This window comes from Oncorhynchus mykiss, chromosome 9, assembly GCF_013265735.2.
Source record: "Oncorhynchus mykiss isolate Arlee chromosome 9, USDA_OmykA_1.1, whole genome shotgun sequence".
Taxonomy (NCBI): Eukaryota; Metazoa; Chordata; class Actinopteri; order Salmoniformes; family Salmonidae; genus Oncorhynchus; species Oncorhynchus mykiss.
The window spans coordinates 64,288,009-64,308,630 of record NC_048573.1 but is presented as its reverse complement, the minus strand read 5'-3'; the positions used below and the strand labels follow the sequence as shown (position 1 = coordinate 64,308,630).

Sequence of the window (20,622 nt, the reverse complement as noted above, 5' to 3'; positions counted from 1 at the left end):
CAGCGGTTGGATGACAGTGGCACACAGGAGCCAGAGGGCCATAAAAACAGACTTTTACTTTTGGGGATATTTTATTTATTTTACTTACCGTTCATAGACGTTTCAAATAGAAACAGTGAGAAAAATAGATGACAAATAGATACATTGTAACAAATAACAAACAGAAAATGGTTGAAAGTATACAGTCAGATAAAATCCTATGGTCTATGGATAAAGTACTCTGAAAATCAAAGAAAACAATTGCAGTCAATTTTGTTGAATTGTAAATGTTACCCTGCATGGCTACAAACAAGTCTTAGATGTTCCAGCAGGCAGAATTACATAAAAGTACAGTATATATTACAAAATCATTATAATCGGTCATTGTATGTCAGTATGACTTCTCAATATTGTAAAACAGGCAAATGTATTATCTAAACAGATATAGTTTGTTACAGATTTAACCCACATATTTTCTCATTTGTTTGTATTTGTAAACAGACAACCATTGACAATTTCAGCAATATATTTGCCATTAAAAATTGAATGAAAATTGCTTTTTTAGTTGCTTGATATGTTCTCTTTCTGTGCTTTACTTTTGTAAGTGGAGTACTTTCTTTATATTCTTGTTACCTTCCTCACTTTCAAAACCACATCCATAGAAGCTTTTTTCACCAGCCTTTGTGTGCTACCATGGCCGTTAAAGATACGCAACCCTCTTCCTGGAATTGGTATGAGCCAGGCTGCTGAGGCTGGAAGTGCTAGGTCTACGGGAGACACCAAGTGTGGGTCAATTAGGTGAGACCTCGTTAGGGCAGCCATGTTGCAGGAGGATGTCAGCACACTCTTTGCTCCCAGTTTTTCTAGCCATGGTCATGGCTGTCCGGCCCTGAGGATCCCTGGCCTTCACATCACTTCCATACTGCAGGGAGGGAGAGATTGAACAATTCACCATTTACATTCTGTATAAAATTACCCCAAAATATAATCATTGAGAATATGTGAATTAATTCATTCATTATTTTCATGTGACAACACTTGACTTGGGCTAAAGGCCAACAATTTGTGTCCGGTGCTTGGGGAAGATCATCATCAACAAATAATTTGTAGAGACCAGGGCCTTACCCAGACTAGCAGCTGTGTCATTACGACATCACCCAGCTGACAGGCAGCGTGCAGGGAGGTGTGAGGCTGTGGCTGTGAGGGTGTTCCTCCGTTGGCCAGGGCAGTGTTGATCTGCTCCTTGTTGCTGTGGGCCAGGAGCAGTAGGAGCCTGGGCAAATCCCTCTCTGTCACCGCGGAGAGCAGACACACAGACATCGCAGTGTCACCTGGGCCTGTGGGGCTTGGAGCAGGCAGGGGTGCCACAAACACACGCTGCTCGTATTTTGCACGGATCCATGATTCTCTCTCCTCTCTGTGAGAGAGACACAAGCATACAGGTGAGTTACCACGGAAACTGCTCATGGATCAAGAGAGAGATCTCTGTGGCAACATACAGTATCTTCCAGGACGTGTGCTCCGGGCATGTGCTGACCAACTGGCAGGTGTCTTCACTGACATTTTCAACATGTCCCTGATTGAGTCTGTAATACCAACATGTTTCAAGCAGACCACCATAGTCCCTGTGCCCAAGAACACGAAGGCAACCTGCCTAAATTACCACAGACCCGTAGCACTCACGTCCGTAGCCATGAAGTTCTTTGAAAGGCCGGTAATGGCTCACATCAACAACATTATCCCAGAAACCCTAGACCCACTCCAATTTGCATACCGCCCAAACAGATCCACAGATGATGCAATCTCTATTGCACTCCACACTGCCTTTTCCCACCTGGACAAAAGGAACACCTATGTGAGAATGTTATTCATTGACTACAGCTCAGCGTTCAACACCATAGTACCCTCAAAGCTCATCACTAAGCTAAGGATCCTGGGACTAAACACCTCCCTCTGCAACTGGATCCTGGACTTCCTGACGGGCCAAGCCCAGGTGGTGAGGCTAGGTAGCAACACATCTGCCACGCTGATCCTCAACACAGGAGACCCCCAGGGGTGCGTGCTCAGTCCCCTCCTGTATTCCCTGTTCACCCTAGACTGAGTGGCCAGGCACGACTCCAACACCATCATTAAGTTTGCAGACAACACAACAGTGACATCACAACCTGATCACCGACAACGAAGAGACTGCCTATAGGGAGGAGGTCAGAGACCTGGCCGGTGCCAGAATAACAACATATCCCTCAACATAACCAAGACTAAGGAGATGATTGTGGACTACAGGAAAAGGAGGACCGAGCACGCCACCATTCTCATCAACGGGTCTGTAGTGGAGCAGGTTGAGAGCTTCAAGTTCCTTGGTGTCCACATCACCAACAAACTAGAATGGTCCAAACACACCAAGACAGTCGTGAAGAGGGCATGACAAAGCATATTCCCCCTCAGGAAACTAAAAAGATGTTCTCTCTACTACCGCATGGCAAGCGGTACCGGAGTGCCAAGTCTAGGACAAAAAGGCTTCTCAACAGTTTTTACCCCCAAGCCATAAGACTCCTGAACAGGTAATCAAATGGCTACCCAGACTATTTGCACTGTGTGCCCCCCCAAACCCTCTTTTACGCTGCTGCTACTCTCTGTTTATCATTTATGCATAGTCACTTTAACTATACATTCATGTACATACTACCTCAATTGGGCCGACCAACCAGTGTCTGTATGTAGCCTCGCTACTTTTATAGCCTCGCTACTGTATATAGCCTGTCTTTTTACTGTTGTTTTTATTTATTTTCTCACCTATTGTTCGCCTAATACTTTTTTTGCACTATTGGTTAGAGCCTGTAAGTAAGCATTTCACTGTTGTATTTGGCGCACGTGACAAATAAACTTTGATTTGATTTGATCATCTGCAACACATTCTTGGATTCAACTATTTAAATCTTATTCTAGTCAAATAATGGTCTTCATTGGACAAAAATATTGGCTTTTCTTTTGAACTCTCACGAAACAGGTGACCATAAATAAAGCATCCAGATGTTTCCTATCTATTACACTGAACCAGGACCCTCACCGTGTGGCGTTGGGTGTGGGTTTGTGTCTGCCCTGGGTGTGGCATTCCCAGATGCTATTGGCCAAGTGGTTGCCGATGGCAGTCAGGACCTGTGTCAGCTCCCTGGGCCAGTCATCCAGGTCCAGAGAGCGGACGCGGGACAGGTGTGTCCCAAGATTACGATGGATCCCTGAACACTCGATGCAGATCAACGCCCCCAGGTTGAGGCTGGCCCATGTGGGGTCTGGAGAGGACATCCAAACCAGAGCAGAGGTCGAGAGTAAGGGATTGAGTAAAATAAAAGCTGCTTCTAACGTAATCAATCATTTTGCACTAATGACTCCTTTTTCATTACTACTGAAAAAAATGAATGGCTGTATCTGGTAGATAGTCTAATACTGACCTCTTTGCACATGCATGGACATTGAATAGAATACGTTTTTAACTAGAGAGTTAGAGATATATATAAAGAGAGTGAGAGAGGAGGTCAAGTCTAGAAACCCACTTGGTGCTTCACAGTCCACACAGAAGCTGTTGCCCTTGGCATTGCGAATGGCCTGTATGGCCACCGCCTCACTCTGGCTGCTCCTCCGTGCCTATGAAAGAACACATAGTTGACATTTCACAAGTATGAAGTGGATGTGCATTGTGACTGAATACGTCTCTAAGGAATCAGCAACTTGGACCTCAACGCCTGTCAGTACACAGCCAATCAGCATTATCTTCACTCCCCAGTAGGGTTCCACAGGGAACACATATACATGTTATATACTATAAAACATTCAAAACAATTTCAACTGTTTCCATTTATATAGTCTATTATAAGAAATCAACTTTGAATACTATTTTTAAACAGTACATGTTTCCACACATCCCAGGCTGCTGCCCAGTCAGTTCCTTGCCTTGTTCCTGAGGCTCTCACAGGATTGCAGGCTGGCCAGTATCTGGCTCTCTATGGCCGTCACCCAGGCATCTCTGTCCTCCAGACTCTGGGCCTCAAAGTGCCACGTCTGCCCCGTGCTGGACACGATGATGAAGCCAGTATTCTCCTCATCTACAAAGACACGTTGAAAATGTAATACCATTAGTCCGCCATATTTAGTAAGTTCAAATCCTAGTTTACACTTCTTCACAGTACATACACAAAAAGCACATGTAACCAGCATAAACACAGACTCACTTCATCACGATGAGATGTTCGCTGATCATTTTAAAAAAGGACACCGAGCCGACAGACATTGTGCATGATGCAAAAAGTTGAAAAAGGGTGATTGAGAGAAAGAAAGTAACGAAAACCAACAACAAACCTTACAAATCACAGGTCAATCCAAAATGTCTAATACACTTGCTAGGTAGAGAGACAAACAGACAAACAGGCATAAAACAACAGGTAGATACAGTGAGCCAGTCAGCTCCTCACTGTTCCTTGTTGTTACCTGTCTTGTTATTGTTTCTCAAGGTACCAAAGCTTTTTAATTTCCACATTTTGTGCTTGGCTGCGGGGCAACAGCTTAGCCCAGATTAGCAGGAGATGAAGGAAAATAACAGCAAAATAGATTTATATAGAGTGCAGAATAATCTGGTAGAGATGTACAGTAGGAGGCCCAGTGCTCACCTTCAGCCTGTCCAATAGCTGTGTCGCCTTTCTGGTTCATACTCTTCTTCCTTGTTTTCTTCCTTTTGTCCATCATTGGAGAGGATTGACCATCTTTTACAAAAGGGGGACTGGTTGCTCCTTCAATAGCATCTGACATTGGGGTACAAAGATGAATAAAACACTGTTTGTTATGTGTTGAGGGAACTTGCAGCTCTGGTACTATCATGCTCCAAAGCCCACATTGACATACTGTATATTAGAAAAGTATTATTATTACATTTCTGACATACCAGCACTATGTGACTTGCTGGACAGTGTTGATGGACAACGTTTTACTCCTCTATCTCTGGGAGAAGACAATGCACCAGGCTGTTCTTCAACAGGCACAAGGCTTGGTGGTAACAATGGGGCACTGGCGCTCTCTGTGGGTGCAGCATCCTTGGCCACACCGTTCAGGCCAGGGGAGGGCCCATAAGGGGGGACTGCCCTTGGTGGGCGTTTCCCTGGAACCTTCACTGTGACACGCAGTAGGTCGATCTCTTTAGCGTGAGAATTCTGTATATAGTCCTAAAACCACCAAGATTATACCTGTTAAACTAGATTGATTTGCTAAATTTCACGAGACTAGAAATGAAATGGGTTTTTTTTTCTCTAAATATTGCAATTTTACTGTGTGTTACAGTTCTCAGCACAGTGAATTCTCACATCAAAATAGATTTCAACTAATTTAACATCATAAAAAATATATATACAGTGGGCCAAAAAAGTATTTAGTCAACCACCAATTGTGCAAGTTCTCCAATTAAAAAGATGAGAGAGACCTGTAATTTTCATCATAGGTACACTTCAACTATGACAGACAAAAAGAGGAAAAAAAATCCAGAAAATCACATTGTAGAATTTTTAATGAATTTATTTCCAAATTATGGTGGAAAATAAGTATTTGGTCAATAATAAAAGTGTATCTCAATACTTTGTTATATACCCTTTGTTGGCAATGACAGAGGTCAAAAGTTTTCTGTAAGTTTTCACAAGGTTTTCACACACTGTTGCTGGTATTTTGGCCCATTCCTCCATGCAGATCTCCTCTAGAGCGGTGATGTTTTGGGGCTGTTGCTGGTTAACACGGACTTTCAACTCCCTCCAAAGATTTTCTATGGGGTTGAGATCTGGAGACTCGCTAGGCCACTCCAGGACCTTGAAATGCTTCATACGAAGTCACTCCTTCGTTGCCCGGGCGGTGGTTTGGGATCATTGTCATGCTGAAAGACCCAGCCACGTTTCATCTTCAATACCCTTGCTGATGGAAGGAGGTTTTCACTCAAAATCTCACATTACATGGCCCCATTCATTCTTTCCTTTACACGGATCAGTCGTCCTGGTCCCTTTGCAGAAAAACAGCCCCAAAGCATGATGTTTCCACCCCCATGCTTCACAGTAGGTATGGTGTTCTTTGGATGCAACTCAGCATTCTTTGTCCTCCAAACACGATGAATTGAGTTTTTACCAAAAAGTTATATTTTGGTTTCATCTGACCATATGACATTCTCCCAATCTTCTTCTGGATCATCCAAATGCTCTCTAACAAACTTCAGATGGGCCTGGACATGTACTGGCTTAAGCAGGGGGACACGTCTGGCACTGCAGGATTTGAGTCCCTGGCGGCGTAGTGTGTTACTGATGGTAGGCTTTGTTACTTTGGTCCCAGCTCTCTGCAGGTCATTCACTAGGTCCCCCCGTGTGGTTCTGGGATTTTTGCTCACCGTTCTTGTGATCATTTTGACCCCACGGGGTGAGATCTTGCGTGGAGCCCCAGATCGAGGGAGATTATCAGTGGTCTTGTATGTCTTCCATTTCCTAATAATTGCTCCCACAGTTGATTTCTTCAAACCAAGCTGCTTACCTATTGCAAATTCAGTCTTCCCAGCCTGGTGCAGGTCTACAATTTTGTTTCTGGTGTCCTTTGACAGCTCTTTGGTCTTGGCCATAGTGGAGATTGGAGTGTGACTGTTTGAGGTTGTGGACAGGTGTCTTTTATACTGATAACAAGTTCAAACAGGTGCCATTAATACAGGTAACGAGTGGAGGACAGAGGAGCTTCTTAAAGAAGAAGTTACAGGTCTGTGAGAGCCAGAAATCTTGCTTGTTTGTAGGTGACCAAATACTTATTGTCCACCATAATTTGCAAATAAATTCATTAAAAATCCTACAATGTGATTTTCTGGATTTGTTTCTCTCATTTTGTCTGTCATAGTTGAAGTGTACCTATGATGAAAATTACAGGCCTCTCTCATCTTTTTAAGTGTGAGAACTTGCACAATTGGTGGCTGACGAAATACTTTTTTGCCCCATTGTATACAGTACCAGTCTAAAGTTTGGACACACCAACCCATTCAAGAGTTTTTCTTTATTTTTTAACAATTTTATACATTTTAGAATTATAGTGAAGACATCAAATCTAAGAAATAACACATATGGAATCATGTAGTAACCAAAAAAGTGTTAAACAAATCAAAATCTATTTTAGATTTTAAGGTAATGATGGACTGTCATTTCTCTTTGCTTATTTGAACTGTTCTTGCCATGGTATTTTACCAAATAGGGCTATCTTTTGCATACCACCATGTCACAACACAACTGATTGGCTCAAACGCATTAAGAAGGAAAGAAATTCCACAAATGAACTTTTAACAGGGCACACTAGTTAATTGATATGCATTCCAGGTGACTACCTCATGAAGCTGGTTGAGAGAATGCCAAGAGTGTGCAAAGTTGCCATCAAGGCAAAGGGTGGCTACTTTGAAGAATCTAACATCTAAAATATATTTTGATTTGTTTAACACTTTTTTGGTTATTACATGATTCCATGTGTGTTATTTCATAGTTTTGATGTCGTTACTATTATTATACAATGTAGAAAATAGTAAAAATAAAGAAAACCCCTCGAATGAGTAGGTGTGTCCAAACTTTTGACTGGTTTTGTATATATTTGTGTAATCTGATAACTAAGATGAGATCATGTTACTGGTGTTGGTCTGGTTGATTGTGGTGTGACTTACATTGTGGCTGGGGTGATAGACCAGTGAGCCGTTGTTGGACAGAGTGACATATTTCTTCTTCCACTCTTTGTTCAGTGAGCTCCCACTCCGCTTTGATAGGATACTCTGTTACAAACAATGGGTTTAATGTCATTAGGTTCCCTTCCATGGCTGAGGAACTGGAAATAATCTATTCATTATACACAATATCCAGTGTGTGTCACACTGACCTGTTTGATAGCGATGGCCCGGCCACTGCCCACGTCACCTTTAGGGTCAACATTCTTTTCACTGCCACTGCCTCGACGGTTCTGAGAGAAGTTGTATCAACATTATAGGGTTAGAGATGAGAGTGTGACAGGTATAAATATGGACTGACACAAGTGTACAGGACAGATGCGAAACTGTGTGACTATTACTGTATGTTAAACTGTACATTTATTTTAGCTCTGTTTTCAAATCAGCTTGTTTTAATCATATGGCTCTTTGGAACATTGTTCCGCTGATGAAAGATTCCAATAATTTGATCACCAGAGATTCTGAGAACAGTAACTGACCTTGAACAGAGAGGTCCGCCGTTGAGGGATGTTTCTCATGGACCCTGAGGAGGTGATACTGCCACCACCCTCTACCGCTGCCACCGCCCCTGCCCCGCCCCGCAGCTCTCTGTGGCTGATCACAGGGGTGGAGGGTAGGGAGGAGGGGTAGCCACTATTCAGTCCTCCATTACTGGCCTGAGAAGGAGAGGGGGGGACAGGGCGACAGACAGGGGGACAGACAGGGCGAGAGACAGGGGGACAGACAGGGGGACAGACAGTGGGATGGACAAGAGGGCAGACGGAGAGTGGCACAAGGAATACAGAGAGAAGATGGGGACAAATGAGATGAAACAGAGAAAACTAGACAAACGGACAAGACAACATGCTCTTCCTCCTGAATACATTTGGTATCTACTAGACTAAATCCTACATCTGTGGTTCCCAAACTTTTTGAACCATTCTTTGAATCCATCAAAGTCCTCTTTTCAGCCCCCAGATGAACAAAAAACATCCGCCTTGGGCCAATCAGTATAATTTTGTAAATGTCGGATCTCTATGGAAAGATACATAATTCAACCAAGTTTAATCGAAATTGGACCAGTGGTGTCTGAAATATCACGTGGGTTAGCTAGACTCATATTCCTGAGTATGTGTGCCAAATTTCCTCTCTGAGTCAAACAGATCAAGAGATATAAACATGTGCCTGTTATAGAGCCATCGTGTGGTCAACATGAATGTTCTTGCATATGTTGAATCTTCACAGTGTTTGCAACATGTGAACCAACTTTTGATACAATACGAATATCCTTGGCTGATTTGCATTTATGTGCATAGAATACGCCCTCGTGAATGTTTATTGGTCAATATTGGCCATGATGTTTTAGGTGCTAGTCTGGAAAATATTGCGTTGAGACATCTTTGTACATAGCTAACCCGTAACAAGATTTGTGCAGATCGGTCATTCGGTGCCGAAAGAGTAGCCTTTTATGTGCTATGTGTTGGACCTTGTGGGTCCCTGAGACAAATTTGGTCCTTGTGAGGAGAGTGACCTATGTACCAAATGTCATGACTAGGTCAAATTGGGTGAGGGGTGTGACCTTTCAAAGTTTGCATTTTAAATATGTTGTGATAGCACAACCATCTAGCCAATCAGTGTAATTGTATAAATGGCAGCTCTCTATGGCAAGACGCATCATTCACCCAAGTTTTGTCAAAATCAGGCTAGTGCTGTCTGGGATATCGTACTAATGCAGGAGACAGATCCACAGTCCCCTCCCCGATTTTATTGTGGGTGACAACAATGTATCTAGCCACAGCTCAAGGTTTAGTCCTATAGGAGGAGCTTCAGTACTGTAGCTGGTATCCACCTGTGGGTCCCACTGCACTACAGTATTCATTTTCTGTCAACAACACAGAAGAGATAAGCCTGGGGAAAAGACAGATGTGAACAGTGTGAGGCATGTTACCTGTCCAGGGAAGGATGCTGACCCTGATGTGGAGCCCCCAGAATGACTGGGGGAGTTAGGAAGAGACTTGCAGGAGGCCAGGAACGCAGACTGTTTCTTCTGTGTGACTATTTTCTGGGCAGCTGAGAGGAGAGAGAAATACTGCACTAGTGAGATGGCACTAATCGCTCATTACTTCAGGATGTGAATTGTAGGTGTCAGGTAAGTAAGTACAGCTGTGCATCTCTGGTCAAACAATGATATAATCCTTTATGTAGAATGACATTGCTTTTAAATGATTTGTGAAGCCTTTGTGTATAGTGCGACCGGAATGATTTATTGTGTTAAAACAATGGTAATGTGTCTGTACCTCAATGCTCAACGTCAGTTAACTCACCCTCCTGAAAAACCCGGTCTACGTTGAGCCCATAGGTGGCACAGGTCTCATAGAACACACAGTGCCTCACATCAACACATAGCTGCCGGGCACGCATGTCCTCAATCACACGTGGGTTGGTACTGCTGATTTTGTCTATAGAAAGAGGACAGAGGAGACCGTGGGGCTTCAGACACTGAGATTAAGTCATATAGGCTACAGTAGCTTGTACAGTATATGCTCACTTTCTTCCATCTAATTATATAAAATAAGACTAATGGTTCTGTAGATGCTATCCATCTGTCCTCTTACATTTCCCTGAACATATCCATCCATTTTCATTCCTCCGTGTTCCGTACCTTGTGTCCCAACCACAACAAGTGGGATGTCAGCACGGCTGCGGTGTGTGTTGAGCTGGCTGTACAGCTGGTACACATCCTGGAAGCTGGCCTCATTCTCCAGACTGAACACAAGGACCACTGCATCTACCCAGTTACTGAACTACAGACAGAGATTTGGTAGGAGAGGGAAGAGAAGCGGGAGGCGAGAGGCGAGAGGGAGACAAGTGCCAGATGGGTCAGGATAAGGATTAAGATGAGTTGGTTAGATTGTAACTCTGTAATTATTTCTCAACTCATCATTGTGCATCAACAACAATGCAACAAGGTATACAGTGCATTTGGAAAGTATTCAGACCACTTCCCTTACAGCCTTATTCTAAAATGTATTAAATAAAAACATCAATCTACAGACAATACACCATAACGACAAAGTGAAAACAAGCTTTTAAGACATTTTTGCAAATTTATCAAAATAAAAAACAGAAATACCTTATTTACACAAGTATTCAGATCCTTTGTTACGAGACTGGAAATTGAGCTCAGGGGTATCCTGTTTACGTTGATCAGATCCTCTCTGACCAAGGCCCTTCTCCGTTTCTCAGTTTGGCCGGGTTTCTAAACTTCTTCCATTTAAGAATTATGGAGGCCACTGTGTTCTTGGGGACCTAAAATGCTGCAGAATTGTTTGTACCTTTCCCCAGATCTGTGCCTGGATACAATCCTGTCTTGGAGCTCTATGGACAATTCCTTCTACCTCATGGCTTGGTTTTTGCTCTGACATGCACTGTCAAACGTATGACCTTTTAAAGACAGGTGTGTGCCTTTCCAAATCATGTCCAATAAATTGAACTTATCTATTGAATTGAACTTTATTATAACTTAATAAATTGGACTCCAATCAAGTTGTTTTATTTTTTATTTAACCAGGAAAGCACGCCATTATGGTAGAGTGGCCAGACGGAAGCCACTCCTCAGTAAAAGGCACAACAGCCTGCTTGGAGTTTACCAAAAGGCACCTAAAGGACTCTCAGACCATGAGAAGCAAGATTCTCTGGTCTGATGAAACCAAGATTGAACTCTTTGGCCAGAATGCCAAGCATCACATCTGGAGGAGACCTGACACCATCCCTACAGTGAAGCATGGTGGTGGCAGCATCATGCTGTGGGGATGTTTTTCAGTGGTGGGGACTGGGAGACTAGTCAGGATCAAGGGAAAGATGAATGGAGCAAAGTACGGAGAGATCCTTGATGAAAACTTGCTCCAGAGCACCTGTTCCAGAGTGCAGGACCTCAGAATTGGAAAACAGGACAACACAGCAGGACAACATAGCCAAGACAATGCAGGAGTGGCTTCGGGACAAGTCTCTGAATGTCCTTGAGTGGCCCAGCCAGAGCCAGGACTTGAACCCGATCGAACATCTCTGAAGAGACCTGAAAATAGCTGTGCAGCGACGCTCCCCATCCAACCTGACAGAGCTTGAGAGGATCAGCAGAGAGGAATGGGAGAAACTCCGCAAATACAGGTGTGCCAAGCTTGTAGTGTCAAACCCAAGACAACTTGAGGCTGTAATCGCTGCCAAAGGTGCTTTAACAAAGTACTGAGTAAAGGGTCTAAATACTTATGTAAATGTGATATTTCTGTTTTTTTTTATACAATTGAAAAAATGAATAAAAATCTGTTTTTGCTTTGTCATTATGCGGTATTGTGTGTAAATTTGTAACTAGAAAAAACTATTTAATCCATTTTAGAATATGGCTGTGATGTAACATAATGTGGAATAGCTCAAGGGTTCTGAATACTTTCTGAATGCACTGTACACACACTCCAGCAAATACACTAGTACATTTACACACACCTGTGCATCAGGAGTAACTGCCTCCTCTCTGATTAGCAATAGATGACTCTGTCCATCTACCAATACCTCCTTCTTATACCTCCCCCCTGACAATGGAACAGCAGAGCAGAGGTTAGTTATTGTGTGTCAGAGAGCCACTATGAAAGATAAAATGGTAGCACAAGAAAAGTGTTTTTCATGCTTACCTTCAATCTTCTCTAGTGGAAGATAACTGCCTGTTATGTATCTGTTTATCAGCGCTGACCTGCCACTCCGAAGACTTCCCAGCACCCCCTGCACAGATTAAAGAAGTTAGACAACACACACACAGCCTACTGTACACACACACACATCTTCACTCATGGTAGCTTCCCTGAATAGAGTGTGAAAAGAGATGAAGCTCCATCTAACTTTTCTTTCAATTCATCTTTAATGAGGATGCTTTGTCTTACCACACGGAGCTCAGGGATGGATCGACTCAGGGTCCACTCTTGACTATTTGCACAAGCCGCTGCTTGGGAGAAAGGAACAGAGGGAATCATACTTTTGCTAATTCAAGGGGAATAACAACCAGAATGGCCTTGGAAAGGACTAGCGATAAATGACTGCTATGTGAATTGGTTGTGTGGCAGTCAGGCACTCTTGATCAAAATAACCTTTCACGACAACATAAATGAGTCTACTGGACTAGGCTAGTTTGTCCAATGCACTGTTTATCCACTGTACCCCCAAGAGGCCTGCCATACATATTTTGTGTCGTTCTCTGAGAACATCCTTCACATGATGTAGCTGCCATTCAAAGGCAGCTGCAGGGGGAGGGGGGGGGGGGGGGGGCAACAACTCCCTTCGCTTTGTGTGTTGCTAAGCAGTAGAATGCTCTGCGCAATCCCAGTGGAACACACACACCACATCGGTCAGGGATGGAACAGCACCAACACTGTTACTGTCAGTTACTGCTGATCCTCAACACTGGGGCCCCACAAGGGTGCGTTCTGAGCCCTCTCCTGTACTCCCTGTTCACCCACGACTGCGTGGCCATGCACGCCTCCAACTCAATCATCAAGTTTGCAGACGACACTGCAGTGGTAGGCTTGATTACCAAAAACGACGAGACGGCCTACAGGGAGGAGGTGAGGGCCCTCGGAGTGTGGTGTCAGGAAAAGAACCTCACACTCAACGTCAACAAAACAAAGGAGATGATCGTGGTCTTCAGGAAACAGCAGAGGGAGCACCCCCTATCCACATCGACGGGACAGTTGTGGAGAGGGTAGTAAGTTTTAAGTTCCTTGACATACACATCACGGACAAACTGAATTGGTTCACCCACACAGACAGCGTGGTGAAGAAGGCGCAGCAGCGCCTCTTCAACCTCAGGAGGCTGAAGAAATTTGGCTTGTCACCAAAAGCACTCACAAACTTTCACAGATGCACAATCGAGAGCATCCTGCCCTCCAGGACACCTACACCACCCGATGTCACAGGAAGGCCATAAAGGTCATCAAGAACAACAACCACCCGAGCCACTGCCTGTTCACCCCGCTATCATCCAGAAGGCGAGGTCAGTACAGGTGCATCAAAGCAGGGACCGAGAGACTGAAAAACAGCTTCTATCTCAAGGCCACCAGACTGTTAAACAGCAACCACTAACATTGAGTGGCTACTGCCAACAGACTGACTCAACTCCAGCCACTTTAATAATGGAAATTGATGTAAAAAATGTATCACTAACCACTTTAAACAATGCCACTTAATATAATGTTTACATACCCTACATTACTCATCTCATATGTATATACTGTACTCGATACCATCTATTGCATCATGCCTATGCCGTTCTGTACCATCACTCATTCATATATCTTTATGTACATATTCTTCATCCCTTTACACTTGTGTGTATAAGGTAGTTGTTGTGAAATTGTTAGGTTAGATTGCTTGTTGGTTATTACTGCATTGTCGGAACTAGAATCACAAGCATTTCGCTACACTCGCATTAACATCTGCTAACAATGTGTATGTGACAAATACAATTTGATTTGATTTGATTTGCCAGGGTGGAACAGCACCAACACTGTCACGGTCAGAGATGGAACAGCACCAACACTGTCACGGTCAGAGATGGAACAGCACCAACACTGTCACGGTCAGAGATGGAACAGCACCAACACTGTTACTGTCAGGGATGGAACAGCACCAACACTGTCACGGTCAGAGATGGAACAGCACCAACACTGTTACTGTCAGGGATGGAACAGCACCAACACTGTTACAGTCAGCGATGGAACAGCACCAACACTGTTACTGTCAGGGATGGAACAGCACCAACAGTGTCATGGTCAGGGATGGAACAGCACCAACACTGTTACTGTCAGGGACAGAACAGTACCAACACTGTTACTGTCAGGAATGGAACAGCACCAACACGGTTACTGTCAGGGATGGACCAGCACCAACACTGTCACTGTCAGGAATGGAACAGCACCAACACTGTTACTGTCAGGGACAGAACAGCACCAACACTGTTACTGCCAGGGATGGTACAGCACCAACACTGTCACTGTCAGGGATGGAACAGCACCAACACTGTTACTGTCAGTGATGGAACAGCACCAACACTGTTACTGTCAGGGATGGATCAGCACCAACACTGTTACTGTCAGTGATGGAACAGCACCAACACTGTCACTGTCAGGGATGGAATAGCACCAACACTGTTACTGTCAGGGATGGATCAGCACCAACACTGTTACTGTCAGGGATGGAACAGCACCAACACTGTTACTGTCAGGGATGGACCAGCACCAACACTGTTACTGTCAGGGATGGACCAGCACCAACACTGTTACTGTCAGGGATGGAACAGCACCAACACTGTTACTGTCAGGGACAGAACAGCACCAACACTGTCACTGTCAGGGACAGAACAGCACCAACACCGTCACTGTCAGGGATGGAACAGCACCAACACTGTTACTGTCAGGGATGGATCAGCACCAACACTGTTACTGTCAGGGATGGAACAGCACCAACACTGTTACTGTCAGGGATGGAACAGCACCAACACTGTTACTGTCAGGGATGGAACAGCACCAACACTGTTACTGTCAGGGACAGAACAGCACCAACACTGTTACAGTCAGGGACAGAACAGCACCAACACTGTTACTGTCAGGGATGGAACAGCACCAACACTGTTACTGTCAGGGATGGAACAGCACCAACACTGTTACTGTCAGGGATGGATCAGCACCAACACTGTTACTGTCAGGGATGGAACAGCACCAACACTGTTACTGTCAGGGATGGACCAGCACCAACACTGTTACTGTCAGGGATGGACCAGCACCAACACTGTTACTGTCAGGGATGGAACAGCACCAACACTGTTACTGTCAGGGACAGAACAGCACCAACACTGTCACTGTCAGGGACAGAACAGCACCAACACCGTCACTGTCAGGGATGGAACAGCACCAACACTGTTACTGTCAGGGATGGATCAGCACCAACACTGTTACTGTCAGGGATGGAACAGCACCAACACTGTTACTGTCAGGGAAAGAACAGCACCAACACCGTCACTGTCAGGGACAGAACAGCACCAACACCGTCACTGTCAGGGATGGAACAGCACCAACACTGTTACTGTCAGGGATGGAACAGCACCAACACTGTTACAGTCAGGGACAGAACAGCACCAACACCGTCACTGTCAGGGACAGAACAGCACCAACACCGTCACTGTCAGGGATGGAACAGCACCAACACTGTTACTGTCAGGGATGGATCAGCACCAACACTGTTACTGTCAGGGATGGAACAGCACCAACACTGTTACAGTCAGGGACAGAACAGCACCAACACCGTCACTGTCAGGGACAGAACAGCACCAACACCGTCACTGTCAGGGATGGAACAGCACCAACACTGTTACTGTCAGGGATGGATCAGCACCAACACTGTTACTGTCAGGGATGGAACAGCACCAACACTGTTACAGTCAGGGACAGAACAGCACCAACACCGTCACTGTCAGGGATGGAACAGCACCAACACTGTTACTGTCAGGGATGGAACAGCACCAACACTGTTACTGTCAGGGACAGAACAGCACCAACACCGTCACTGTCAGGGATGGAACAGCACCAACACTGTTACTGTCAGGGATGGATCAGCACCAACACTGTTACTGTCAGGGATGGAACAGCACCAACACTGTTACTGTCAGGGATGGACCAGCACCAACACTGTTACTGTCAGGGATGGAACAGCACCAACACCGTCACTGTCAGGGATGGAACAGCACCAACACTGTTACTGTCAGGGATGGATCAGCACCAACACTGTTACTGTCAGGGATGGAACAGCACCAACACTGTTACAGTCAGGGACAGAACAGCACCAACACCGTCACTGTCAGGGATGGAACAGCACCAACACTGTTACTGTCAGGGATGGAACAGCACCAACACTGTTACTGTCAGGGACAGAACAGCACCAACACCGTCACTGTCAGGGATGGAACAGCACCAACACTGTTACTGTCAGGGATGGATCAGCACCAACACTGTTACTGTCAGGGATGGAACAGCACCAACACTGTTACAGTCAGGGATGGAACAGCACCAACACTGTTACTGTCAGGGACAGAACAGCACCAACACGGTCACTGTCAGGGACAGAACAGCACCAACACCGTCACTGTCAGGGATGGAACAGCACCAACACTGTTACTGTCAGGGATGGAACAGCACCAACACTGTTACTGTCAGGGATGGAACAGCACCAACACTGTTACTGTCAGGGATGGAACAGCACCAACACTGTTACTGTCAGGGACAGAACAGCACCAACACTGTTACTGTCAGGGATGGAACAGCACCAACACTGTTACTGTCAGGGATGGAACAGCACCAACACTGTTACTGTCAGGGATGGAACAGCACCAACACTGTTACTGTCAGGGACAGAACAGCACCAACACTGTTACTGTCAGGGATGGAACAGCACCAACACTGTTACTGTCAGGGACAGAACAGCACCAACACTGTCACTGTCAGGGACAGAACAGCACCAACACCGTCACTGTCAGGGATGGAACAGCACCAACACTGTTACTGTCAGGGATGGAACAGCACCAACACTGTTACTGTCAGGGATGGAACAGCACCAACACTGTTACTGTCAGGGATGGAACAGCACCAACACTGTTACTGTCAGGGACAGAACAGCACCAACACTGTTACTGTCAGGGATGGAACAGCACCAACACTGTTACTGTCAGGGATGGAACAGCACCAACACTGTTACTGTCAGGGATGGAACAGCACCAACACTGTTACTGTCAGGGATGGAACAGCACCAACACTGGTGTGGGACTTCACTTGGCCTCCTTGACATCCCTTGGCTCCCGACGGCTGGTCACCGGGCTGGCCAACAGGCTGTGTGTATTCAGCAGGGATTCCGGACCCTGACCAGGTGTGCGTACAGGGATATTGCTCCTGGTCGGGGTGTGGTTGGGGTCGACTGCTACCACCACAGGTGTCCAGCTCTATGGTGTAGTTGTGCTGCATGTTATTACTTTTGAGGTGACTGTTGTCGTCTGGTTGTCCTCTTTCTCCCCTGCTGCATTATTCTCCTCACAGTAACATGTCAGTCTTCACATTGTCAACAGTGGAGGAGATAATGACATTGTCACTTGCCACTTTCTTTGGGAAGAACATCGCCACACAAGGTGCCTTGTCACTCAAGGGTGATTTCCTCTCCTCTAGTTTGAGTTCACTACCTTTTCCACCCTCCAGGACAGAAACATCTTCCTGGTTCTCCTGTGTACTGAGGGTCTGTCCCTTCTCTGACCCATCCCCAGGTTCCCTCCCCTGGGTGATTGACCTGGCCTGCTCCCCTCCAGCCTCTCCCTCCCTTAACCAGGGTGAGGGAGATGAGGTAGGTGGTGCCCTGGTGCAGTGTGTCGGCTCGGCTCATGTGATCAGGCTCCGGTAGACACACCGTAGACAGATACATTCAGAAAGAGCTGACACTGACATGGATGGATGACTGACAAGCTTTAAAATCCTAATCCTCACACGAATATGACCGCAGGTGGGAGCAAACTTAGATAGAGAACAAGTGAGAGAGAGGGAGCTGAAGAGAGAGAGAGAGAGAGAGAGAGAGAGAGAGAGAGAGAGAGAGAGAGAGAGAGAGAGAGAGAGAGAGAGCTGAAGAGAGAGAGAGAGAGACAGAGAGAGAGAGAGACAGGGAGAGAGAGAGAGAGAGACAGAGAGAGAGAGAGACAGAGAGAGAGAGAGAGAGAGAGAGAGAGAGAGAGAGACAGAGAGAGAGAGACAGAGAGAGAGAGAGAGAGAGACAGGGAGAGAGAGAGAGAGAGACAGAGAGAGAGACAGAGAGAGAGAGAGAGAAAGAGAGACAGAGAGAGACAGAGAGAGAGAGAGAGAGAGAGAGAGAGAGAGAGAGACAGAGAGAGAGAGAGAGACAGAGAGAGAGAGACAGAGAGAGAGAGAGAGACAGGGAGAGAGAGAGAGAGAGACAGAGAGAGAGACAGAGAGAGAGAGAGAGAAAGAGAGACAGAGAGAGACAGAGAGAGAGAGAGCTGACGTATCTCCTCATGGGATTAGAACAGAACTGTTATACCTGCTCTAAGATGTATTTATTCCTTTACTTCACTTCCCTCTTCTCCCTCTTCTCCCTCTTCAATGCTTTTAGATTTAGGATTCCAGTCATCCATTGTCAGTGTTTCAATTAAACTTCCATTAATTTTGTTGCAATGTACAAAAATACCATCTTCTGCCACAAATATCAAAAGAAACTGAAATCCATTTAGTAGTGTCCAGTTGTGTTAAAACATCCTACAGTAAAAACATCTGGATTAAAGTGAGTATAAAAATCAGCTGTATAATATGGTTTCAATTATTAACTTGATTCTATTTGTGTTGTGTTGCCGCTCCCCCATCTCCAATAGTGTTCTACTTCCTGTCAACTTCCTGTCCCATATTCTATGCAAAACTAAAATCAGAAGTAAAAAAATCACATTTCACTGAAACTGTCGATCAAGAGTGTCAGGAAAATCTAAAGGATTTCAATACTCCCATGTTGAAAAAAAAACCTTTGTACGGTATCAGAAAATATCCTCACAGAGTGCCGTTCAGACTATGGGTTATCCTCTTCAGCCATGTGTTCTGACAGCAACCTCTACTCAGAGAAAGGTCTGAGCAAGAGACAGACGGGACAGTGATTAGGTTTGATGTGGATCAGGAAGAAAAAGCCACTACGATCCAATCGCAGCAGAGATCTGGAGATGCATGACCGAGTCACAGCGCCCGGCCACCATCACACCTCTTTCCGTCAGTTCCTGTGTCCTTCAATCGTGTCAGGCATTGTGCATGTCAATAGAGCCACCGGTCTGTGAGGCTGAGCCAAGCCTCTGCAATGAACACTGAACAGCTCTGGCTCTGAATCTTTCTGCTATACAGACAACAGGTACGACATGAGTACAAACCCCAGTCGCACAGCTGGTACCTGAGAGTATGGATACGGAGAGAGAAGCTTCTCAAGCCCTCCTCTAGATCCCCTTCTTGTGTGAGTGCCAAACCAAACAGAGAAGGAAAACCCCGTTTCTCTTATTCCCCCTCCCTTTTTTTTTTACCTCTCTGCCTCTCAGCATACAGACTGTGCACTGTCCCAGCTCTTCATTGCTCCTCCCCCCTCATCACCCTCTCTCTCGCTCTTGCTCTCACGCTCTCTCCTTGTTGTAAAGAGGGAGCTGATGAGGTGTAGAGGAAAGGACTATTAAATCTGTAAACCATATTATGTCATAATGGACCAATGTATTTGTAATGAATACAATGGGAGACAGAGAGCTGGTTTCAATTGCAGGGCGCAGCAGGTGTTTATTTGTAAAGGACAACAGGAGGAGGTAGGTAGCTGGGTCCAGGGGCAGGCAGAAGGTCATACACAGGAGGAGGCAGGTAGCTGGGTCCAGGGGCAGGCAGAAGGTCATACACAGGAGGAAGCAGGTAGCTGGGTCCAGGGGCAGGCAGAAGGTCATACACAGGAGGAGGCAGGTAGCTGGGTCCAGGGGCAGGCAGAAGGTCATACACAGGAGGAGGCAGGTAGCTGGGTCCAGGGGCAGAAGGTCATACACAGGAGGAGGCAGGTAGCTGGGTCCAGGGGCAGGCAGAAGGTCATACACAGGAGGAGGCAGGTAGCTGGGTCCAGGGGCAGGCAGAAGGTCATACACAGGAGGAGGCAGGTAGCTGGGTCCAGGGGCAGGCAGAAGGTCATACACAGGAGGAGGCCGGTAGCTGGGTCCAGGGGCAGGCAGAAGGTCATACACAGGAGGAAGCAGGTAGCTGGGTCCAGGGGCAGGCAGAAGGTCATACACAGGAGGAGGCAGGTAGCTGGGTCCAGGG

The 20,622-nt window shown here is 45.7% G+C and overlaps 1 protein-coding gene across 1 annotated transcript in view; it reads right to left on the bottom strand.

The window, feature by feature from the left end:
* Positions 1 to 67: 67 nt before the first annotated feature.
* LOC110532654 (arf-GAP with GTPase, ANK repeat and PH domain-containing protein 2) overlaps positions 68 to 20,622 on the bottom strand; it is a 27,992-nt gene continuing 7,437 nt past the window's right edge. Inside the window, exons 2-17 of the mRNA XM_021616730.2 lie at positions 12,649 to 12,707; positions 12,403 to 12,490; positions 12,218 to 12,303; positions 10,380 to 10,521; positions 10,042 to 10,176; positions 9,666 to 9,787; positions 8,218 to 8,394; positions 7,891 to 7,971; positions 7,682 to 7,786; positions 4,913 to 5,189; positions 4,641 to 4,772; positions 3,928 to 4,079; positions 3,531 to 3,621; positions 3,047 to 3,269; positions 1,105 to 1,396; positions 68 to 901 (exon numbers count right to left, since the gene is read on the bottom strand). Of these exons, the coding sequence (XP_021472405.1) occupies positions 770 to 901; positions 1,105 to 1,396; positions 3,047 to 3,269; positions 3,531 to 3,621; positions 3,928 to 4,079; positions 4,641 to 4,772; positions 4,913 to 5,189; positions 7,682 to 7,786; positions 7,891 to 7,971; positions 8,218 to 8,394; positions 9,666 to 9,787; positions 10,042 to 10,176; positions 10,380 to 10,521; positions 12,218 to 12,303; positions 12,403 to 12,490; positions 12,649 to 12,707 (2,294 nt within the window). The 3' untranslated portion in view covers positions 68 to 769. The remainder of the gene's footprint in view (positions 902 to 1,104; positions 1,397 to 3,046; positions 3,270 to 3,530; positions 3,622 to 3,927; positions 4,080 to 4,640; positions 4,773 to 4,912; positions 5,190 to 7,681; positions 7,787 to 7,890; positions 7,972 to 8,217; positions 8,395 to 9,665; positions 9,788 to 10,041; positions 10,177 to 10,379; positions 10,522 to 12,217; positions 12,304 to 12,402; positions 12,491 to 12,648; positions 12,708 to 20,622) is intronic.